Raw genomic sequence first — 26,035 nt, 5'->3', positions numbered from 1 at the left:
CCATTGAGAGCTGCATGTGCGTTTCTCACAAAACATATTTTGCTGAAAACTGACCTTTAGAAATTATTCACTGATAAATGAATCACTAGCAGTGAAGTCAAAACACTTCTTGATATGGTGATCACCTCCTCTAAACCAGTTGTTATTGTATGATACCGGCCCTTAGCCACACTGACTTACAATTTTATCAGTGCTGTGGTCCTTGAGTGTGACTTACCTTGGCAGCTGTGTTTGTGTCAGTCCATATTGAGGCAATGAACCTAAATCTTGCTCAGACATTTCAATTTTTCAAGGCACAATGATCTGACTTCACGTTCAAAATACGTCATATGAATCAACAGGATAATGAGGAAGTTCTTGGAATTTCACAAGTTTATTCTTTTCTGATTTACTTAAATTACCAAACTTTTGTTCATCTGAATATTGTTAAACCTGTTGTGGCAACAGGCCGTATTTATAATTAGAATGGAAATCATTCAGATACAAAACCAGAAAACCCAAATGAAAGTGTGTTTTGTTAGTGTTGGGTAATTCTGGTATTCTTTATAAAGTCTCCATTGTAAGAAAAATTTGGGGTACGTGGCAGAAATTAGTATTTTTTCTCATCTATATACTCAGCATGGGGATTAAAACAGAATTCCAGCATGTAGATATTTAAAATCCTTGCTTGCTCAGCCATTATTAAAATATAAAATGCTGCTTTTGATATAGTATTCATCTTTATTCTAGCACTGTACCACACAGAAAGTCCAGTAGCTGGTGCGCCTGTTTCAGGTTTAATGGCAGCCAGTGTCATTCAACAGACACTCTGTTAGCCCAGGCTATCATGGATACACCCCCTGGGAGTACATCACCATGTCTGGGCTCACACTAGAATGCCACAGAAAGGGGAGCTGAAGCCATAATGTTAGTTTCACGGTCTACAGTATAAAGAAACACCAACTGCTGATGCAGGTAGAAAAGGGAGAGTACCTGGAAAAGTCACCTGACTGGCCAGAAGAATGCTGGATTTAAGGTATGTGTAAGTGGAGTTGGGGAAAAAAAAATCAAAAAGGTTCTGGGAGGTAATGGGTTGTAGTGAATTGAAGATGTGCTTCAAAATGATTGTAAAAAAAAATGTAAATGGTTTTGCACACAACAGCCCGGATTCTCTTTTCCGGTTCCGCGCTTCTGCTCCTGGCTCCTCCCCTCTACTGTGTGTCCCCACCACAATCCACTTGCTATGGGAGCATTAATGCAGGCTTGCTCCTGAGCCTGCTCTGTGTGTCCATTGACACACAGAGCGTGTCTCTGCCCCACCCCCTGTTACTGCATCACTGGTTGTTATTGAGAGCAGATGGAGCCAATGAGGAGGGAAAGGTCACACGGTTACGGCCGCATCATTCATTCAGACTTATGTGAATGACTGAACTATAACTACTGTCAGCCATTGCAAAAGACTGCTTGCAGTTCTCGAACTACGAGGGCTCCTCAGAAACATTTTTTTAATACACTCTTTTTTTTTTTTTTACCTGCATTTATTTTATTTTATTTTTTTTTCCTAAAGGCAACTTAGCCTTTAAATTTTAGTTCTAAACAAGTAAATACACTGTTACATATACAGTGCTCAGCATGAGTACACCCCAACAGATTTGTCAGAAAACCTTCACTTTTCTTTCAGAATCAACATTTTCTATGGAACACCATGCTACAAAATACTCCCACAAATGCAGGCCTTTGATTGCAAACAAGATTTGTTAATTTGCACACAAAGTATTTTTCCTAACAAATTTATTCAATACCATGTTGCAAAACTGAATACACCCCAATGAAAGTCTTAAAAGCAAAGCTAATTTTAGAAAACATCCTAATTAACAAGAATATAACTACAGGTGAGTCAAATTATTCATTAAACAGGTGTCCAGCAGACAGTTCATTATAAAAGGGCATTAATTAACAAAGAAAACCCTTTCCCATGTCCTGCTGTCAACAATGGCACCACATGGAAGAGAAATGTCATAAGGCCTGAAAAAGAAAATAATTTCTTTACATAAAAAAAATGAAGGCTACAAGAAGGTCAGCAAAGCTCTACTTATCAGTCAGAATACTGATAAGTGATACATAAATTTAACAAAGATGGAACTGCAACCATCTCATAGAGAAGTCCATACCCTCCACAGAAGTTAACACCTCGACAGGAGCGTCTTCTGATAAGGGTTGAAGAAAATCGCCATGCAAGTTTACTGCAGTTAGCTAAAGAAGTAGAAAGCTAAACTGGGGTGATCGTTTCCCATGACACAATATGGCGTACATTGCAGAGGAATGGCGTGCGTGGGTATTGTCAATGAAGGAAGCCTCTCCTAAAACTCATGCAGAAAAAAACCTGCCTAGAATTAGCCAGGGCCCATGCTGAAAAAGAAGATGACTACTGGGGCTCTGTACTCTGGAATGCTGAAACCAAGATAAATGTTTTTGGAACCGATAGCTTCAAAACTGTATGGCGTTGCAAAGGTGAGGAGTACAAACAAAAATGCATGGTGCCTACATTGAAACATGGTGGTGGCAATGTCCTTCTGTGGGGCTGCATAAGTGCTGCTGGTGTCGGGGAGCTGCATTTCATTGATGGTATGAATTCACAGATGTACTGCTCTATATTGAAAGAGAAGATGTCACCATCACTCCATACTCTTGGTTGTCCTACATTTTTCAAACATGACAATGAGCATTCACCCCATATAAATCTGCTTTCTTAATATACAATTCCTCCCTTCATGCTGCCAAACAGGCCTACTTTGTCACTGTTATTAATACCTTGTCATCCAGTCCTCGTCGTCTCTTCTCTACTTTCTCCACCTCCACCCCGTACCTCACTCACTGCTCACGAGATTGCAAATCATTTCAAAAACAAGATTGCCGCAATTCGTAGGGGCATTGCCACTGCACAGACATCCATTCCACTTAGCATACCTTATACTAAACCTCCCTCAACACTTTCCTCTTTTGACCTTACTACTACCGAAGAGGTCACTAAGGTTTTCTCAGAAGCCCGTCTCACTACCTGTCCCCTCACAACTACTACGGTCACCCTCTTCTTCCATCCTATGCTCCCTCACTCACATCTTCAATCTTTCCCTCTTTACTGGTGCCTTCCCCTCCCCTCCCCTCTAAAGCATGCACACATCACTCTCATACTTAAAAAGCCTTCCCTGAACCCCACCAACCTGAACAACGTAAGACCCATCTCCCTGCTGCCATTTACCTCTAAACTCACTAATGATCTACTAACAGCTAAAACCAATTGCCACTACTCCATACTCTTACTAGTTGACCTCTCTGCGGCTTTTGATATGGTTGACCATCCCTCCTCCTCAAAAAACTCCACTCGCTTGGTCTCAGAGACTCTGCTCTCTCCTGGTTCTCCTCCTATCTATTGCAGCGCTCCTTCAGCATTGCCTATAATGCTGCCTCCTCCTCTTCACTCCCTCTTTCTGTAGGGGTCCCACAAGGTTCTGTCCTTGAACCCCTTCTCTTCTCCATCTACACCTCCTCCCTTGGTCACTTGATAAACTCCCATGGCTTTAAGTACCATCTCTATGCTGATGACACACATATTTATCTTTCTACCCCTCACCTCACCCCTTCAGTCTCCTCTCGCATTACTAACCTACTAAGTGACATATCGGCATGGATGTCACTCCACTTCCTCAAACTCAATCTTTCCAAAACGGAGCTCTTAGTATTCCCCCCAGCCCATGCCCCCTCCCCTGACTTCTCTATCAAGATCACTAACACAATCATCAGTCCCTCCCCTCATGCCAGGGTACTAGGTGTAATCCTAGACTCCCATCTGTCCTTTCACCTCCAAATCCAATCACTGTCCAAATCTTGTAGACTTCACCTCCGCAACATCTCCAAGATACGTCCATTCCTAACCTAGGAAACTACTAAGGAACTTATTCACTCTCTATCTCGCCTTGACTATTGTAACTCCCTCATTGGCCTACCTAATCGCAGGCTATCCCCTCTTCAGTCTATCATGAATGCTGCTGTCAGACTTATCCACCTTACTAACTGTTCTGTATCTGCCACCCCTCTCTGCCAATCCTTCCACTGGCTTCCCATTGCCCAACGGATAAAATTCCAAACATTAACGTATAAAGCCATTTATAACTCTGCCCCAAATTACATCAACGTTCTTGTCTCCAAATATCACCCAAACCGTACTCTCCGCTCCTCGCAAGACCTCCTGCTCTCTAGCTCCCTTTTCTCCTCCCATGCTCCTCTCCAGGACTTTACCAGAGCTTTCCCCATCCTCTCAAACTCTACCCCAATTTATCAGACTATCGCCTACTCTGCTCACTTTTAGGCAATCTCTGAAAACCTATCTCTTCAGGGAAGCCTATCCTGCCCTCAGCTAATAATGGAATCTCTACTCTTCCAACCAGTCCATCCCCCACAGTTATTACCTTTTTGTACCACTAGCCCCTCCCTCCTAGATTATAAGCTCCTTTCCCTCTTGTATTGAACTGTATTGTTGCTGTATTGTCTCCCGTTATATTGTAAAGCGCTGAGCAAACTGTTGGCGCTATATACAGTTGTGTTCAAAATAACAGCAGTCAGACATCACTAACCTGATCAATCACTGTTTTTGGTAGAAATGATATTTCTACATGGCAAATAATTTACTAGCAGGTGTAGTAGAGTAATAGAAATCCAACAGACCCAACAGTCATGACATGCATGCTGCAGATGTTGTGTAATTGAATCACTAATTGAAAGGGGCATGTTCAAAATAATAGCAGTGTGGAGTTCTATTAGTGAAGTCATTCATTCTTTGAAAAACAGGTGGCAATTATTGCCCTTATTTAAAGAAGGAAGGCAGCAAATGTTGTACATGCTGGTTACAGTGCATTTCTGTCTGAAATTCTGAGGAAAATGGGTCGTTCCAGACATTGTTCAGAAGAACAGCGTACCTTGATTAAAAAGTTGATTGGAGAGGGGAAAACATATAAAGAAGTGCAGAAAATGATAGGCTGCTCAGCTAAAATGATTGCAAATGCTTTAAAATGGCAACCAAAACCTGAAGACACCGAAGAAAACAAAAAAATACCATTCGAATGGATAGAAGAATAGCCAAAATGGCAAGGACTCAGCCAACAATCAGCTCCAGGAAGATGAAAGAAGGTCTAAAGTTCCCTGTGAGTACTGTTACAATTAGAAGACGCCTATGTGAAGCCAAGCTATCTGCAAGAAGCTCCCGCAAAGTCCCACTGTTGAAAAAAAGACGTGCTGAAGAGGTTACAATCTGCCAAAGAGCACATTGACTGGCCTAAAGAAAAATGGCGCAACATTTTGTGGACTGATGAAAGTAAGATTGTTCTTTTTGGGTCTAGTGGCCAGAGACAGTTTGTCAGACGACCCCCAAACACTGAATTCAAGCCACAGTACACTGTGAAGACAGTGAAGCATGGTTGCGCAAGCATCATATAGGGATGTTTCTCATACTACGGTGTTGGGCCTATTTATTGCATACCAGGGATCATGGATCAGTTTGAATACATCAGAATACTTGAAGAGGTCATGCTGCCTTATGCTGAAGAGGAAATGCCCTTGAAATGGGTGTTCCAACAAGACAACGACCCCAAACACACCAGTAAACGTGCAACATCTTGGTTCCAGACCAACAAGATTGATGTTATGGAGTGGCGAGCCCAATCCCCGGATCCTAATCCAATAGAAAACTTGTGGGGTGACATCAAAAATGCAGCTTCTGAGGCCAAACCAAGAAATAGAGAAGAACTGTGGAATGTAGTCCAATCATCCTGGGCTGGAATACCTGTTCACAGGGGCCAGAAGTTGGGTGACTCCATGCAACACAGATGTACAGCAGTTCTCAGAAACAGTGCTTATACAACTAAATATTCATTAAGTGATTCAAAGGAAAGCAAAATCTTCAAACATTTTTCAGTTTATATAGTGAATGTTTGAGTTTGTAAAGAAGAATACAAACACTGCTATTTTTTTGAACAGTCTAATATTCACTTTTCTTCAATTTTTTTAGAGGAACAACACAAATTTGATCTATTTTTCTTCATGTTTTGATTTGGAATAGAATGTGTAGTGTTCCCAATGCATTTGTGTGTATGGAAATAAAAGCTATTAGAAGGATTTTGAGCTTTATTCACTTTTTTCAACACACTGTTATTATTTTGAACACAACTGTAAATCCTGTATAATAATAATAATCCAAAACACACAGCTAAGGCCACAGTAGTATTCTGAAGAACAGAGCGAAAGTGATTCAGTGGCCAGATATGTCTCCTGATCTAAACCCAGTCGAACACCTGTGGGGAATTCTGAAGAGACAAGTTGACCATCACTCTCCATCCAGCATCCAGGCTCTAATGCAGGCCATAGACGGGTCGAAAATCAGCCGATTATTCTTTTAAAAAAACGAAAAATCGGTCGTTCAAGCGGCCGACGTTACCAGCAACAGTAAAAAAAAATCGGCCGATTTTCATCCCGTCTACAGCCGGCAAAAAGTGTCCCTGCAGAGAGCTCCGCTATTTCTTTGACAGTTCCTTGACATTTATAGCAGTTGCAACAATGTATCTATTTGTATCCATTTAGGATACAGATGTTTTTATTCGGAAACAAATAGATACATTGTAGCAACCGCTATAAATATCAAGGAACTGTCAAAGAAATAGCGGAGCTCTCTGCAGGGACACTTTTTGCCGGACTGGAATTCCTCTTCTTCGTCCTCTTCTTCTCCATCCTCTTCTTCATCTTCCTCTTCTTCATCCTCTTCTTCTTCTTCATCCTCTTCTTCTTCTTCTTCATCCTCTTCTTCTTCATCTTCATCCTCTTCTTCATCATCTTCATCCTCTTCTTCATCATCTTCATCCTCTTCTTCTTCATCATCATCCTCTTCTTCTTCATCCTCTTCATCCTCTTCTTCTTCATCCTCTTCTTCTCTTTCCCTTCTCCTTCTTCCCCTTCTCCTTCTTCCCCTTCTCCTTCTTCCCCTTCTCCTTCTTCCTCTTCTCCTTCTTCATCCTCTTCTTCTTTTTGTCTTCCTCTTGCAGGTCACTGCTCATGCGCAGATTTTTTTATCGGTAAAAGATCGGCCAATTTGCCCATCATTGCCGCGAAAATCGGCCGATTTTTTTCCAACTTTACCGATAAAAAAAATCTGCCAAAATACCGAAAAACGGCCGAACATTTAGCCCACTAACAATCCGAAAATCGGCCGATTTTATTTTCGGCCGAAAAATCGGCCGATTTTCGACCCATCTATGGCCTGCATAATAGGTCATTCTTAAAATATGGAAAAATATAGATGTTGCAATATGTCACCAACTTGTTCATTCCATGCCTAGAAGATTTTGGTGCTGTCCTTTCAAATCATGGAGGTAATACAAAATACTAGTAGTAGAAGTAGTAGTTTTTGTTGTGGGGTGTGTATTGATTTTTGAATCAACTAATTTGAATAAAACTGAAGATTTTGTAATCCAAGTTATATTAACCTTACTTTCATGTAATGCGCTAAACAAATGTTCTATAAAACTCAGTTTTGTAAAAATTTTGGAAATAGTTCTTGTATTCATTGAGATAATGATTAAAATCTTACTTTTCAAAAGGGGAGTACTTGATTATGCTTAACACTGTAATACTGGATGTATTGTACGTACAGTATATGGAAATTGTGTTGACTTCAAACAGATTTCTAACTAGTTTCAGCAGTTCTTGCAATCTTGTTTGCTTGAATAAAATGATGTTGTCATCTGTCCTTTCACTTCCTGTAAATGTTCTGTTTGTTAAACTAACAGTAGTGTGCTCTGTAGTATAGCCAGGTCACCACCTAGTGCTGGCCTTCCCTCTCCCTCCTGCCATGCAGTTGATTACAGGAGGTTAACATTGATTTGGTACATTTTCTTTTGTAATGAATACATAATTGCTTTAATTGGTGTTTTTTTGGGGGATGATCAAATGAGTTTGTGCCCTATTGTTTCTTTTAATAACGTTCAACTTTAATCCATCTGTTTGCAATGAGTCGTTTGGTTTCTAAACAGACTTCATTGTGGAAAGTAGTGAGACTTATAAATGTACTGTCTGCAGTTCATATGGCAAGGAAAAAACCTAGTACGATTGTGTCACCCATCTGTCAATGAACATGGTGCTCCAGACATGTGTACACACACAAACACAGAATGGGGTGTTTATTTTCCATTTATGTGAAGTAGTCTTTTCTTTTTTAAAATATAGTCGCTTCCTAAAGGGGAGCTTGACTCCACCTTTTACAATGTTTTTCTCTCTTGTCTAGTGTAAGCCAATGCTGTTTCTCATCATTTTGGGTCCCATGCAACCATCTTCTCATCTATTGTCATCAGGGGCAGGCTGTCTCTTCTGTGGCATATGCACAGTGCAATGGAGCTCCTCCAGCTTATGTACATGCAGATTGAAATGAAGCCTCCTGAGATGTGTGATATTTGTATCCCAGTAATCTTGGGGGGTACGCCTCATCCTTGCCTACATTCCCAGCTTTCTCTCCTAGATGAGGATGACTCCTGTAGAGAGAAAAAAAAGGCAAGTCAAAAAAGCGGGTGAAGGACTACTTTAAGTATCAGACAGATGCCGAACTCTTCACTATGTGGGTTGATAGACTAATCAGACAACACAGAGAACATGTTTATTTTCATAGTCACAATTTAGTGATGGAGACATTATAACAGTGCTTACCATACTTGCCGAACAGCTGTTTACCAATTATTTTTCTCATGCTGAAAGCTTTTATGTAATCCCTTTATCAGCTTGCATTGTGCATCTTGGACAAAAGCGTGAAGCAAACTTGGCTTCTAATTGACATTCATAACATTGAGCTGTTCTCTGACTTTGGTTCCATTCAAATCAAAGTTCTGGAGGCACATGTAGCTAAAAAAAATACTGTACAGCGAATGTTGATTTTTTTTTTTTTCTTTACAATTTGTGTAATGAGGCTTATACATTTTCATCAGGAAATATTTCCCTTCTGCAGCTAACCCAATTCTGTATTTTATAGCAGTCTGTATCGGATAAGATACATTTTTGTTTTGCTAATGTAGGCCATCTGTAATTTTTGGTTGCTGATGAAAAAGATAAAACTCTTCAAAAAAAAAAAAAAAAAATCAGTGTGGAGTGTTTAGTTGTTTGGGGAATATAACATATAGTACAGCTCAGAAATCGCATCAGTATGAGATTTGTACCATTCTACAACAGATTGCCGCGACCCATAGTGTGTAATATACAGCACAGCATGTAGAATGCAGCTATCCATGCTACTCTTGTGCCACATAAACATACAGTGTACAGAGTTCCATTGTCTTTAGCAGTTCTCCAGATTTTCTAAGGAAAGGGCCAGTTTACTGTTTCTCAGGCTGTAGGAGGGCTGGCCTGTGTCTAGCAGGAGTAGAAAATGCTCTGGCATCAGTGCCCCATCATTGGTTTTAATGGGAGGAATTGTGCCCCACTGAAGCTGTCAGTAGGGAAAATGGTGCCCCATCATTAGTGTGAGTTGGTGACATAGTTTCCCCAAGGGCCAGATAAAGGCAAGCAAAGGGCCACATCCAGCCCCCTGGCCACAGTCTGGAGACCACTAGTCTATAGCATCCAAAATGGTGTAGACCATTTAGTGTTGGACAGTATGATGCATTTTGTACAGGCATAGTCAGGAAAGCTGCCCTGAGAAATGATGCACAGCAGTTGCTGAAATGCATAATTGTACAAAGCAAGCAGCTGCAAAGTGACTGCAGTGATCAACAATGCTGACATGCAATAATGAAAACCTTAATAGAAAAAAATAGTACAGTTACCAGAAAGAGACCTGCACTGAGAGTTAAATATATCTGTAGAAATGAATATAGTCATTTGTGTATTAAAGCCATTTACAGTTTCATAAGTAGGCATTGTCTGCTCAATATTAATATAGGTATTTGAGATATGATATAATATGTGCTTTTTCTGAAAAAAAAAAAAATCTAGAAATGAAAACATATTCCTTCTTTTCTTGTCTTACTTAGGTTATTCTGGTACAAGTGAATCCAGGGGAAGCTTTTACAATAAGAAGAGAAGATGGCCAGTTTCAGTGCATTACAGGTAAACTTAGTTTTAAAGCATTGATGCACCCCATCAAAAAAAAAATGGGTTACTCCTCCTGAGTGATTATTTTAGGCAGATTGTGGCTTTAGATAATTGTTCTTGCCTATGGACTAGATCTTCCCTAAAAAGAGCTGTGCATTGCAGAATGACATTGTGTGGGGGAGGAAAAGCTGGACTTCACGATTTTTGTTGTTTGAAGATTATCACAGGCAAACCTGAGGATCTTGGTGTTGGATTCTTTTCCTAGCTACCAATGAGATTCCAGCCTGTTTTGGAAGTTTGAATGTGAATGGTGATGCTGGAAGCAAAAGTAGAGGAAACTACATAGCATAGGTTTCAGAAAATACACCTTGGGTCCAGCTAGATCAGCAGTGTTGATGCTCCGATCTCAGTGCATTGCACAGTTCTTTTTTTTTTTTATAATGAACTCTATGCCACACAGTTACATTTCATAAAGTTCTACCCACTGCATGTAGTGACTGCGCTGTGCTGGAAAAAAGTACTGCACACAGCCCACACAGCATCACAACGGACTACACTGAAGACAAGGCATTTTGCCTTTTCTTCTTATGGGAGTGCGCTGGAATAGCTGCCCAATGCAGGTCCACTGCACCTTGTGTGAATGGACACTTACACAATTTTGCATTTACATTTTGTTTCCTTGCAGCCATTAATATTTTTTGGTGTTCTGCTTATACTTTATGCAGCGTCTTTGTTCAAAAATGTGCCTACCTGCCTTTTGTGATTGGCTCAGTGCTCTTCCTAGAGGTCTACACACATTATTTTCAACCATCCCAATATCTGTCCTTGGTTTACTGCAGCTGAACCATTCAGAGCTGCTCTGAATGTTTCAATATCTCTCTTCAGCCTTGAAGACCCATTGTACAGAGCTGCCAGTTTTTGCCTTACAAAATCAGGCAATGTGCATTTGGCCATTATCCTGAACATATTTAATCTTGTTCCCCTGTTAAACTGTAGAAAGTCTCCATTGTGGCCTCCGAGCACTAGATGTGTTGTTGATGTTTGGATTGATAGTTTTATCAGATGTTTAAAGGCTTAAATAATACTCTGCTGAGAGAATATTTAGTTGTTAAACTGGAGCTGAACACAAAAAGTGACAATTGCTGTGTTAAATAGTATAGATTGAAATGTTAATTGTGCTTAATCAGTACTTTGAATTATGTACCCAATTGTCTAGAATTCCTCCTGGAAAATAGCAGTGCACAACCTTGTATGGAGTGCTGCTAGGCAGTCCTGTGCAATAGCCTCAAAGTCTTATATCTGTGATGTGAGATCTAAGGCACTGCAGCCTACAATTGCTTGGCTCAGAAGACCTGGAGTGATGTTTGGTGATGCCACTTTTCTCTTTGCTGGAGGTTCTGACATATGCAAGCAGAGTAGTACTTTCTCTACCATGATGGCCACCTTCACATAGCTACACAGTGTAGAACAAGGCATGGTAAGACCTTAATGGGGGAAAAAGATCAGCTACAAGTTGACCACATGAAATATTGCTAACTAGTCCTATGCCTTCTGACATTTTTTTTTTCTTTTTTTGGGACACAGCATAGTTCACTCCCTCTTTAAGGAGCTGTAGGAATGTATGATGTCCCATACTGTAGACACCGTATGAGTGAATGTTGGTTCTTTAATATGTATACTGGAAGTATGTTAGAGGCTTGTTTCTTTATGCCTCAGTAGCTGTTTTTAATAAGGACTTTATGCTTCAAGGACACTGGTTTATATTTATCTACTGACAGGGTGTTAGTCATAGCTGAACTCTGCATTTTATATTTATGTGTAAAAATAACTACACATGTTCATCTATTAGGGTAAGTCTCTATGGGTTTCAAATGAGGGCTTTTGGCAGGAATTTTTGTAACACATACAAGGTGCCCACTGCTACTGTATGAGACAGTGTGAACAGACGCAGAGGGCTCCATACACATTTTTACAGTAGTCAAAATGTGAGTTGTTTAGCTTTGACCTGAATGTTGCATAAAACACATCAAATAGAGGCAAAGCAGTGTTTGGGCAGAGTTTAGGATTTTTTTGTGCTTCTTTCTTATATTAAATGGTCTAAATGGTTAGCACTTCCACCTGGCAGTACTAGGGTCATTGGTTCGAATCCCAACCACGGCACCACCTGCCTGGAGTTTGCATGTTCTCCCTGTGTTTGCGTGGGTTTCCTTTGGGTACTCAGGTTTCCTCCCACACTCCAAAGACATGCTGGTAGGTGAATTGGCTCCTGTCTAATGTGGCCCTAGTATGTGTATGTATGAATGTGAGTTAGGGACCTTAGATTGTACGCCCCTTGATGTGAATGTACAATACATATGTAAAGCGCTGCGTAAATTGACGGCACTATACAAGTACCTGTAATAAGAATAATGTGGCCATACACGAAATAACTCCTTTCTTCTATTTTAAACATTCAGAATGCTGAAAGATGTTGACAGACCTTTTTAATAACATTAAATCCTAAAGTTCGTTCAAATTTAAAAAAAACAAAACATCTGACAAGGAATGGTACGTACAATCAATGTGAAGTGCTTCTTCTGCTCCCTGCCATCTTTGCAGCCATAATCTTTTGGTGGTATGATGGTTAATAGCCTGTCAAAGACATTGAGTACAAATTATGCCCGCCCTCCCCTCTTCCATTCATAGAAGCTGTACTGACGTTTCCATCAATGAAAAACTATTTATGAATGGCGGACAGGTTGATGTGAAAAGTGTGTCTCCTACATTTAGAGATCATCTTTCACAGGTGGAAGCTATAGTACAGCTTCCAGATGTGTCGGAGGGGGGCAAAAAAGAAAGGGGATAGTTGGCCCTTATTATGAGTACTCCTGGCAATCAGAGCTCTATTTACCCACATGGCTCTGGAAGATTTTGGTTGCCTGGGTGTGTGCCAGCTTAGTAAGTGAATCATAGGACAGAAGATTTCAAATAAAACTGTAAGTACCATCCCTTGTGCTATTTTGTTTCTGTTTTACTAAATTTAGGCTTTTAATTACTATACTATAACAATTCTATTTATGTATTTTTATTCTTTTCCTCTAATATCCACTATATCAATCCATCAGCTAATGTTAGCCTGGTCAGCCTGTGCAGTGGCAGTGCTAGTCTGGTCAGCCCGAAAAATACTTTCACTTTATAATGTATGTGATGTTAAAAGAGAAGTGTAGGATTTCAAAATAACAATACTACTCACCTAGGTGGATGACGGATCGGTCCAATGCTCCAGCAGTCAGTGGAGCACCAGGCTGTAGAGGGGGCAGGAGTGGCTCGTTCAGGCTATCAGTACAATGAGAGGCTGAGCCAGCTGCTGCTCAAGTATCTGGATTGATCCCAACATTAAAGTCCTGGACCGGCTGAGTGATGTCAGCCAACAGCAGGCCAAAGTCTGGCTCACAGGAGTGCAGAACTAAATGCTCTCCTGTGACCCACAGGAGAAGATGGGCCAAAAGAGTTTCGGCCTTAGTTCTCCTATAAGCAGATGAAGCTGTAAGGAGATTCAGAGTATAGAAAAAAAAAAAAAAACCCCAGGAATGCATACATTTTGACAGCCACATTCACGGTCCACTTTGTCCTTTAAACATGAGCCATTTTAAGTGTACTAAAAAAAGGACCACCTATACTGATTTATGGTGTTTATGCTGCCCTCCTTGCAGAATTAAAGAAGGTAGGATGCTACTCTCCTTAAATGGGCCAGTCTGTTAAAGTTCATGGCACGTATAAACCCTGGAGGTGAACTTCTCGTATAATCCTGTACTGTACAGATTCCAAACTAGGTAGAGTTTTTTTTGTTTGTTTTTTTTTTTTTTTGCTCTGGGACAACAATATTAGTACCAGCAGATAGAGAGTGATCATCCAGACAGGAACGTAACTGTTTACAGGGTAGCTTCTTCAGAGAGGCATACATTTTTCATTTGTGTTTTAGAGCATTCAGAGATTCAGCTTAAAAAGATTTTTCACTCTAGAAAAAAGAAAAAAATCTAACAAATCCTGTAGCTGCTGACTTTTAACAAAAGGACACTTATCAGTCCAGGGCTCCAGCACCAGCCTCACCTGGTTAATTCTTCACTAGTCTCCGAGTTCCCAGTGCCAGCATCTCTAGTGTGGGGAGCTGACTGTGACAGCTTGCGGCTTCACAGCCGGCTTCCTACTGCTCATGCGTGAGCTATGCTACTTTTTGCTAATTATTCCACAGCCTTCTGGGGCTTGTGACATGTCCCAGAAAGCTTTGGGTGAAGAGAGGGGATCCAAGCAGAAGTGGATCCCCAAAAAATGACGTGCCAAATGTGGTGGTGGTGTGGGGGAGGACTTAATGTAGAACTTCCCCTTTTGGGTACAGCTCCACTTTTGCAATTTTTAAATATTTTAATGAAAAGAAGATACAAATGGTATAATATTTACAGAAAAGATATTCAAAATTTAGGGACAAGCAACAGTAATAAATGAGTTTAAATTGAAAAATATTTAGCAAAGTTTTAGTAGTCTTTGATTCTATGCAGTCTAAGTCCAGTCTGATTTATCAGAGTTACTGGATCTCATAAAGTAACCCTTGGCATTCCTTCATAGTTTCATTAGTGAATGAGAGCTCCAGAGCTGCAAACATAGCCTTCATTTCTGGTCCTTTGATTGGTTGTATTAATTCTGTAATGCCCTCTCCAAGATCCTGAGTGTTGTGCTGATAGGGCTAAAGAATATTTTATTATGCTTTAACCACATCCCTCCTGTTTCTAAACAACGGCCGGTCGGTGGCAGTGCAGGGTCAGGTGGCTGTTAATAAACTGCCTTCCCGCTCCCTGCTTGTGCGCGCTCCCTGGGAGCACACAGCACCGCAATCCGGTGCCCGCTGTGTCCTCCGGACACAGTGGAAACCCGATCATCGTACGGGACCTCTGTGCGAGGTCCCGATCATGTGATCACTGATTGGCCAATCAGTGATCACATGCAGAGTAGTAAGCAAAATGTCACTTCTGACATCACTAGTTAAATCTGTGAATGATCACAGAGGTCACATGTTACAAGGCTATTCACAACAGCATTGTACCATGTGACAAGCTGTGACCAATCACATCTCACACAGCAGTTCTCAATGACTGCAAGAATGCAGCCAGAGAGCAGGAGAAATGCAGCCTTTATGAGTGTAAAAGCAATGAAAAAAAAAAATCTTCATCACCCCCCACAAGTAGTACAGTGTCACCATGGTGACACTGTGCTGCTAGGGTGACAGTATGTAAAAAAAAAAAAAAAAAAATAGTAAAAAAAAATGTTTAAAAATTATAATTTTTGGTTATAAACTAATTTGGGTTTTTTTTTTTTACTAAAAAGATAACGGCATAAATTTTGGCCAAGATTTATGCTGAAATATTATTTATTTGCAAACATTTTTTAAGAAAAACACTTTTTTTCAAAATTTTTGGACTTTTTTATTTACATAGCAAAAAAAAAAAAAAAATCCCAGTGGTGAATAAATACCACCAAAATAAAGCTTTATCTGTCTCAAAACAATGCTAAAAAAAATCATATGGGTACAGTGTTGCATGACAGTGCAATTGTAATTCGAAGTGTGATAGCACTGAAAGCTGAAAATTGGCCTGGACAGGAAGGGGGTAAAAGTGGTTAACGGACCCACACTGCCAACTTTTCAAAACACAATATTTCTATTCAATCAGCCCACCAAAATATTGCACAGAATGAAGTTTTATGAGACACCATATATGATATGGATATTTTAAATGTCTCTTTTGTTAGGGTGAATGTGGCTCATCTGCCTTCTGGTATGTTAAATATAGGCCTGTTTAATGTCTAAGGTCTAGTTCACATGGGCGTGCCTAAGCATACACCCATATGAGGGCCATGTTTACCCGCATGGGGATGCAGAGGTGTTCTGTGCATCCTCATGCAGGTAATGCCATGCATGTCAATAGGGATGCAGCAGCTGCATGGACACAGAGACACTGCTCCCAATTCAACAGCTGTGTGGATGTAGGTCCCCAAATGCAGACAGTATGCATTTGGGGATCCACAGCTGCATGGATATCAAATTGAAAGCAGGGGCTGTCTGTGCAGCCACTGCATCCCAATCCCAAGCCTTTGTATGGGCATATGACTAAGTATGCCTGTGTGAACAAGGCCTAACTGATTTGGTATCTTCCCATACATCAGTGTAACCACTTTTTCTGAAGGCAGTTGCCTCACAGTAAGAATTATGGAATATGAATACAGTTTGGTTGTGATATTTAAAAAAAAAACAAAAACAGAATTTGTGTATTTCTTCAAAATTCAAATTGTTCTACAGACGGTTATATAAACTGGCTTTTTATAATGGCTGCATTAGGAGCCTTTTGAGATTTCTGTCTAATGTAGTCTTACAACAGTTCTGCATTTGCTTCATCTCTGTTTTATCAAATGTTTTTTTTTGTTTTTTTTTCAGTTGTGCTTTTGTGACATGTGCTGTATAAAATTTGTCACCTTCTCTGACTGCCCATCACTGACCTGAGCTTTTAAATCTGACCATTTTTGTCACTGACTTTCAAATCTTGAAGAATTGAGAGTTGCACTGTGTTCAGTATGATCTCATTCTCCCTTTACAGTTTCGGGCTTGCCAGACCTCACTGTGGTCACAAAGAGAAATAAAGAACCTGCATATCTGAGATGTCCTGAAAATGCTGGTTGTATGACTGTTGTGCTGATCCAGTGGCTTTAATACTTTCTAAATCATTGACCTTAAACATGTAGATTGCAGGGGTGTGGAAATTTTTGAAAAAAATTACTTGTCCAGGCGACTAAATCTGTGTCCCAATCTACTTGTCCCTCATGACAATCTATTTGTCCAGATAAAATTTTTTTTTTTTTAACCAAAACCATATTTAAATCGGAGGTGATATTAGGAATGGTTTAAAAACAAAAGGGGCTTTATGGCGACTTAAACGTTTAATATTTTTAACATTGCGCTGCTTATCTCCTCCTCCCTTCCTTGTCTGTCTTCAGCACCGCACCCGGGGACTAGCAGGGAGCAGAGAGACCTTGCAGTGTAATGAGCACTGATTGGGTGCTTGTCAGGAAAGGGGCATGTCAGGCTTATCCTTGATCCCTTTCGCTACCAGAGCCGTTTTTGCGTTTTTTGCACAAGATGTCAAACCTTAAATTTGCATGCACTCATGAAATGGCAGCAAACTTCAGTACCCTATATTTTCTATAGGTGATGCTTTTAAAGTCCCTTCTAGGTCATCAGCATATTGTTACGGAGGTGGTCTGGTGCTAGAATTATTGCTCTCATTCTGGCACGTGCGGCAATATGTAACTTGTATTGCAATCAACGTTTGCATGTGTAGGCACCCCAGCGTGTACTTTTATGTTTGTATGTGCGTATATGGGGGGGGGGGGGGAGTGTTATATGCTTGGGTGTAACTTTCATTTTTTACAATTAAAAGAAAAAAACTTTTTTCCCCTATGTGATGATTTTTTGGTGACAGGTTCTCTTTATTGAGACATCCAAGGTTTAAAAGACCCTGGTGTCTCCCCTCTGCTCCCCTGAATGTAATGCAGTGCACATTGCATTACATTCTTTCCCAGCCTTAATTGCCGGGAATCCCTCAACGGGAACCTGCAAGTGACATAATAACGTAACTTCCGCGTCAGGACAAGAAGGGGAGGGGAGTGGATGTGTCCGCTTTCCTCCCTCCCCTCTAGCCGCCAGTGGGGTGAGCCAGTCCCGGGCCCGCAGATGGGCAAGCGGAGCCTGAGAGACAGTGGGCGGGAGGTGCTTCACACGGGAGGGTGGAGAGGCTGGCACTGTATGAAAGCATTCGGGTGGCAATGCTAAAGGTAACAAATTAAAAAAAAAAAAAAAACTACCTGCCCGACGCCTGGAATGACATGTCCCGTGCGTCAGGCGATAGGAATTCAACATCCTTGAGTGTGTTGACTTCATATATATATATTTTTTTCCATATACTAGGTCTGAGTGAGTTGTTAAGAAAGCATAAAAAGCAGAGACAGTCAGATAGCAGGGTTAGCTTAGTGTAGGTTTCTTTAGGTTGGATCTTTGAGAACCTCTAGAACCAACAATTGCCAGCTTGTTTTTATAAAAGTGTTAGGCTAAAAAAAAACCCATAATGGCAGCACATTAGCTATTTTCCTTGCTTCCTTGGCCTCTGGTACTACAGAACACAGAAGTGCCGTCTCCAGGGCCGTTCTCTTGCTCCAGATAATCCGCTACAAGTATTCTGCCATTTAACATGGACCTGAAATCAAAAAGTAAAGATTTGCTGTGTTTTAGGGAACACCTAGAAATGTTAATTGTCCCTAAGCAGCTCGCTGAAACATATACATTTTGTTTCTTAAGTTCCTCCTGAAACGTTGCAGGGCACACCCTGTACCTGCAGCCTTATAGAAGTACACCTGTGTGCCTCTGTTAGTATCGTAGATTTGAAGTGATGTCACTAAATTGCCGCTCACTGTCTTTGTTGCTGGAAAGGAAGCTGTACCTGGGGACTAACATACATGCATTTCCCTGCTTCTGCTTTAATTATTCTGTGGCTCTTGAGTTTTTTGCTGCTTTCCTGCTGACTGATTTTTCCTTCATCTATAATCTAATCACAAGTTATCAGGATTCGGGGCAGTTCTGAAATCTTACCATCACTACACAGATGGCCTCCTCCACACAGAGACATAAAATAGTGCATGGTAAGTCTGCCATGCGGAAAAGATAGACTATAGCGAACCCAAAGGGAAACTAGTCTTTTATCCTTTGTTTGCCTCTTTGGTATAGATCTTTTACAGTTCAGGTCCTCTTCATGTTTTGACACCAGTCCTGCATGTTTTGTTTCAGATTATGGACTTCCTAGGTAGTGTAGTAAGAACTGTGTGAAGCCAAGACCTGACAGATCTGGAGAATCACCAAAAGCATTTGTCTTTTATAGTTTTTTTTTTATAGCTGGATATGTCTGTGTTCATCTATTCATTTTCAGATCAATTCTTTATTGTTACACTCATATTTACATCCCATCTTACCGTTTTTGCAGGGTTGTCTTTAAAAAACAAAAACAAAAAACCTCACACCTGCTGCCACATGGTGGGTCCTGTGCTGCTATCTTTGCTTCCTCTTCCTATGTCATTGAAGTTCAGCTGTCTCTTCTGGGTTCTTGCCACTGACCCCCAATGTGCCTCCAGATCCATCCTTTAGCTGCTGTGTGTTCCTGCACTAGCAACCTCCTGTGATGTGACGGTAATATCCCAAAGGCTGCAGGCGCAGAGAAGTGTCATTTTTGCCTAGGTGCGAATGTAAGCAGGGGGCAGACTGGAAGAATATAAACTCCACCTCCAGACGCCGGGCCTTCAGCACCTCCACTCATACCAATCCCCAGCACAACTTGACCTAAAGACTTGAACCCTTGTTGACTGCCACCACAACGAGAGACCCCTCTGCACCCCAGACTGTCGCCACTCAAGCGCCCTTGGAAACCATCCATCCACACCCGATCCCCTCTCCCTTCTCCCCTAAACTCCAGCCACCAGAAGACACATTGATGAGATAGTCCAGCGGACAGAGGCGTATCGACAGCCAAGCCTCCCACCACTCCTATCCGCCCTCCTGGGCACCTCCCTAAAATGCCTCTTCCACTCCTCCTTATTTTCCTCTCCTCCATTCCCAAAATCCATTCACTATATCCCTCTGCTCCTCCCAAACAATTGTATTTTGTGTCCTCACTGCTTCCTTCACCCCTCTACGGCACACCCCACCTCCTCCTAATACTCCACTCTCCCACTGACCCGAACACCTCCACTAGTAGTTTCACAGGCTCCTACACATCCCGCTCCCATGCCACCTTTCTCACCCTTCTCCTCCTCCTAACCGCAGGGTACATCTCCCCGAATTCTGGCCCTCCACCACCTCCCTCACCCACACAACACCCTCCCACCTCCACGTCCTGCCGCAACCCCCGCAACTTAGTATCTGTCCCCCTGCTCCCTAAAATCATCCCCCCCCCCATTTTCATGTGCACTCCTGAATGCCCGATCGGTGTGCAGCAAGCTTACCGCCATCCACGACCTCTTTGTTTCCTGCTCCCTCAACCTCCTAGCGATCACAGAAACCTGGATCCAGGCCACTGACTCTACCTCCCCTGCTGCACTCTCCTACGGAGGTCTCGCCTGGACCCACTCACCCAGACCCAACGGTCGTAAAGGTGGTGGGGTTGGTCTGCTCCTGTCACCACAGAGCACCTTCCGAGTCATCCCAAACCCCCCCTCTCTATCCTTCTCCTTCGAGGCCCACTGCGTCCGACTATTCTCCCCAACCCCCCTAAAGATTGCTGTGATATACTGGCCTCCTGGATCCATATCCCGCTTCCTGGATGACCTTTCCTCCTGGCTACCCTTCTTCCTCTCCTCTGAGCTACCCACCATCATCCTTGGGGATTTCAACATCCCTGTCAACCTCGACAACCCTGGCAACCTTCAACAACCCGGCAACCCTCAACAACCCGGCCACATCCCATCTCCTCCACTTTAACCTCCTCCTTTGCACAGTGCATACAATCCACCACCCACTCCGACGGTAATATCCTTGATCTCGTCTTCTCCAACCGCTGCGCTCCCCACAACCTCTCACACCCCCTTCCCTCTCTCTGACCACAACCTGATTACCTTCTCTATCTCCTCGTCCTCCAACTCCTACCCCTCCAAATGTCACACTACTACCAGCGGTAACCTCCGCAACCTTAACCCTGCCCCCCTCCATTCTGCAGCTGATAAACTCTATGACAGCATCCTTCCCCTGTCCTGCCCCGACTTGGCTATGACAGCCTATAACAACACGCTGTCAACAGCCCTTGACTCACTAGCGCCTTTAACCACACGCAACATCAGACCCCGACCGCTCCAGCCCTGGCAGACTGATCACACCAAATCCCTCAAACGACACAGTCGTGCCCTGGAGCGATTATGGCGCAAAACCAAATCCCAACAAGCCTTCACCTGCTACAAATCTGCCTTCCACACCTACACCTCCTCCCTCCACGCAGCCAAACAAGCCTACTTCCTGACCCTCATCAAGGCCCTCTCCTCCAATCCTCACCGACTCTTCTCCACCTTTAACTCTCTACTCTCTCCACCCCCACCTCCACCCAGCACCTCACTCACCGCCCTTGAGATTGCCAATCACTTCAAAAACAAGATTGACACAATTCGCAAAGACATCGCCGCAACTCACACGCCCTCTCAACCCATCCCCTCTCACACAGCTACCCCCTCATCCCCCCTCTCCCTCGACATAACCCGCAGAGACTTCGTCACTGCTCAAACTCCCTCCAACCCCGTTCCCCCTCACTCAGCTACCCCCTCATTACCCCTCTCCCACGGCCCCACCACTGCTCTGACCTCCACTTCCACCCCACCCCACATTCCTCATACTGAAGCCCCCTCAACACTCCGCACCTTTTGACCTTACTACCATCGAGGAAGTCTCCAAAGTCCTCTCTGATGCCCGCCTCACCACCTGCCCCCTCGACCCTATCCCCTCACAACTCCTACAACCCCCTTCCCCCTCCATCCTATGCTCCCTCACCCACATCTTTAATCTCTCCCTCTCCTCCAGCACTTTCCCCTCCCCTCTGAAGCATGCACACATCACCCCCATACTTAAAAAGCCCTCCCTGGACCCCAATGACCCGAACAACCTCAGACCCATCTCCCTGCTCCCATTTACATCCAAACTCCTCGAGCGCCTAGTCTACACCCGCCTAAGCTCTCACCTCAACGACAACAACCTCCTCGATTCCCTACAGTCCGGCTTCCGTCCCCTACACTCCACCGAAACTGCCTTACTCAAACTCTCCAACGACCTGCTAACCGCCAAAGCTAATGGCCACTATTCAGTGCTCCTACTCCTTGACCTCTCCGCAGCCTTTCGACACAGTCGACCACCCCCTCCTCCTCAAAAAACTACACTCCCTCGGCCTCAGAGATTCTGCTCTCTCCTGGCTCTCATCCTACCTGTCACAACGCTCTTTCAGCGTTACCTATAATGCTACCACCTCCCCCTCACTCCCCCTCTCTATTGGGGTCCCTCAAGGCTCTGTCCTTGGGCCCCTTCTCTTCTCCATCTACACCTCCTCCCTTGGCCAACTCATACACTCTCACGGCTTCAACTACCACCTATATGCCGACGACACACAAATCTATCTCTCAACCCCCCACCTCACCCCCTCAGTCTCCGACCGAATCACACACCTACTGAGCGACATATCAGACTGGATGTCGCTCCGCTTCCTTAAACTGAACCTCTCCAAAACCGAGTTTCTTGTCTGCCCCCCAGTTCACACACCACCCCCCATTGACTTCTCCATCACGTCCAACAACGCCACCATCAAACCTGCCCCGCAGGCCAGAGTACTTGGTGTCATTCTGGACTCCAACCTATCCTTCCAGCCCCAAGTCCAATCTTTAACAAGCTCGTGCAGACTCCACCTCCGCAACATCGCCAAAATACGCACGTTCCTAACTCTTGAAACCACTAAACAGCTCATACACTCCCTCATCATATCACGACTCGACTACTGCAACTCCCTCCTCACTGGCCTGCCTCGCCGCTGGCTATCACCGCTTCAGTTGATCCTGAATACGGCTGCCAGACTCATTCACCTTTCCAACCGCTCCATTTACTCCACCCCCCTCTGCCAATCCCTCCACTGGCTTCCGATTGCGCAACGGATCAAATTCAAAATCCTAACACTGACGTACAAAGCTGTCCACCATACTGCCCCATACTACATCACTGATCTAATATCCAAGTACCGCCCAACACACACACTCCGCTCCTCACAAGACCTCCTTCTCTCTAGTTCCCTGGTCTCCTCCTCCCATGCCCGACTCCAGGACTTCTCCAGGGTGTCACCCATCCTCTGGAACTCCCTGCCCCAACCCATCAGATTATCACCTACTCTCCTTTAGGCGCACCCTGAAAACCCATCTCTTCAGGGAAGCCTACCCCACCCCCTGCTAACTTGCCGACCTCCTCCACTCTTCTTACCACTCCATCCCCCACAGCTGTCTCCTGTACCACCATCCCCTCCCTCCTAGATTGTAAGCTCGAAAGAGCAGGGCCCTCGATCCCCTCATGTTTTGCATTGTATTGTTATTGTTCTGTCCCCCATTGTAATGTACAGCGCTGAGCGAACTATTGGCGCTTTATAAATACTGTATAATAATAATAATAAATGTTAACCAAAAAGAAAATGCCATTTTAATATAGAGATTGGGTGTTACAGTGAGGAAGGATTTGGAAGTTATGTGGTGGTACTTCCAAACCTTTATGGTTACCGTTGCTATTGAAGTGCAAGCAATGCAAGATACCAACAGTTGCCTATTTTATTAATCAAATGAACTTGTGTGTCCCCTACAGCCCACTGTTCAGAAATTCCTGGGATTGTGGGATTTCCTGGCTTATAGATTTAGTTTGGGCATTATATGGCTCCATGTACACGAGACACTTCTGAACGATGGAAACTGACTGCTGGAAAACGTAGGTTAAAAAAACATCTGTTTAGCCACATTTGCATACCGCATTTATGCGCGTTTATGTTTTAGAAGCGTTTTTTTAAAGATAACCTCAGGAGACCTTCCATAATGCCCAGAATGCATTAGAGCAGAAGCAGAGAGAGCAGTATTTGTTGAGATTGGCTGTGTTTTTTTTTTGTGGTGTTTGGATGTGTTTCTGCTCATTTCTGTGCAGAGATTATTGCAGCAGTGTCTAACATATTTTCTTTCATGCGAAACAGAAAGTATGGTATACCAGGTCCATTTGATTCCCGGGAAAAAGCTTTGCATGCATTTTTCATTATGAAAAAAGGCTCTGAACAGCATCTGGAAATGGAAGAGTTAAAAAAAATTTGCAAGCACTTATAAACGCGGTTAGCCGTGTTTAGCTGCGTTTACACTCATTTACAATCGTTTGGCATTTGAAATGCTGATAAAATCTACTCCTGAACGCAAGTTTTCTGCGTTAAAAAAATGACTAAACTCAACTGCCTGTAAATGACTGTAAACGAAGATGTGTACATGGACACATAGGAAAACATTAGGGAGAGTTCAAGGGCTGCTGAGAAAAATGCTGAACAGCTCCTAGACGTGAGTTTATGAGCTGCAGTGTACATGAGCCCTAGGCAGATGAAACTAATTTCTTTTTTTTTTTTCTAAGGTACAGGAGACCTAACAGACTGCCTTTCACTAGTGTACGCCGCAGAGAGTATATAACTGATATTAGATCTATAAGCCTGTGTGTAACCAGTATGAAGAAATGCATTAAGGAAATCTGCGCTGTCAGAGAAATGTGAAACCTTTTCCCCCTTTTATTCATGCGATACTGAAATAGAAACATCAGCTCCATTATACAGAGAGTTGAGTCGGGGTAGCATGAATGAATGCCATTTGCCGCTGAATAATCCATTCATGAAAAACTGTGTGCTCCAGTTCGTGAATGGAGATGACTCATTCAGGGCACAGTCCCAAGCCTCTGCTAAGAACCATTAAATGTTTCTTGACATCACAAGGAAAGCCATGTTATAGATGGTTTGACTGGGAGGAAATTGCCATACGTCTAGAGGGAGAAAAAATCCTCATGCAAATCAGGATGAGTCACTTGTAATTAAAGCCTGAAAGAGTAATAAACCATTTTTATATGAAGAGGAGGTGACAGATTTTAACTGCGCTGTTTCCAGTAAAGGAAGCCTGGGTAGCACTTTCATTTTATCTGTCTGGTAGAAAACCTGAGTGTGGCTGAAATTGGGAGATTCTTTTCCTGATGAAAGAGTTAACTGGCCATTGAAATGTAGAGATCCAGCACATCATCGCTGCTTAATTGTATTCATTGGCATTATATATTCAGATGGTGCCTAGTCTTTAAAGCAGAATTGCAGGATGCATGATAATGTACAGTACAGTATGTATTGTATTTTTACTTTCAGCCTGCTAAAAAGCTCAGATGGACAAATCTCTGCTGGCAGCAATTCTATCCTGCCAGCTGGCATCCATGGATGTCAGAATACCTGAACAGTGACTGCAGTTGATTGGACTTTTGTTGAGCCAAGTGCTGCCAGTTGGGGCACCTGCGACTTGAATTTGCTTTGATTCAGCATGAATCTGACTAAATCTGAGCCTTGTGTGGCAGAATTAAAGTAATATTAAACCCAAAAGCAAACATTTATTAAAAAGCAGCTTACCATTTCTTAGATGTGGTGGCTGCATTAGTTTTCTTTCCTAGGCTTGCTTCTATTTTCATCAGGAGATCTGCCCGTAAGTCTGTTTTCAAAAGAACAAGCCATTTAATACAGACAACAGTGCTTACAATGGTCAGATTTTATTTAAGTAAAGCCTTTACACCAAAAGGAACAAAACTATTGCAGTTAGGTTTCATTTTGACTTGCTGTTTGGGGGGGGGGGTGCCAAAAGAACAGTTGAGACACATTTTTAATGCCCACCAACAGCCTCCCTCTTAAACTGCAATAGGCAATGGGTGGGGATGCTTAGCTTTGCGCCCGCAGCAGAGTTCACCTGACGTAGTGATTGGTGTGTAGCAAGCCCACCAAAAGCTGCACAGTCAAGTAAATAGGGATGTGCAGAAACGCCCACAACTGCGTACAATGAAGGTTGTTGTGGTGCGTTTGTTGGCAAACATGGAGTTAAAACAGGCAGTGAGGAGGCTTCACATTACTTCCTCACTGTCTGTCAGTAGCCTCTGAAGCGCAATCCAAGTGCGGATCGGGCTTCAAAGGAAAGGGACATTTAGACACAAGTCTAAATCTACTCAAACTGCTTCAAAAGTGCCAGCTTGAGTTTGTTTTGGATTTGTTAGTGTATCTAAATCTGCTAGTATTTCTAACACTACCCTCCCCTCAGACTCACAATG

The 26,035-nt window shown here is 42.8% G+C and overlaps 1 protein-coding gene across 3 annotated transcripts in view; it reads left to right on the top strand.

Moving 5' to 3' along the window:
• The window catches only part of FNDC3A (fibronectin type III domain containing 3A), a 341,321-nt gene that overhangs the window by 162,979 nt on the left and 152,307 nt on the right, over positions 1–26,035 (top strand). For all 3 annotated transcript variants that reach the window (XM_089654386.1, XM_089654387.1, XM_089654388.1), the window contains one exon: positions 10,038–10,113. In XM_089654386.1, coding sequence (XP_089510512.1) covers positions 10,038–10,113 — 76 coding nt within the window. The remainder of the gene's footprint in view (positions 1–10,037; positions 10,114–26,035) is intronic.

Source organism: Staurois parvus, unplaced genomic scaffold (genome assembly GCF_062004578.1).
Source record: "Staurois parvus isolate SC_StPar_1 unplaced genomic scaffold, SC_StPar_1.0 ptg000761l, whole genome shotgun sequence".
Taxonomy (NCBI): Eukaryota; Metazoa; Chordata; class Amphibia; order Anura; family Ranidae; genus Staurois; species Staurois parvus.
This window is presented reverse-complemented; position numbering and strand designations above follow the sequence as displayed.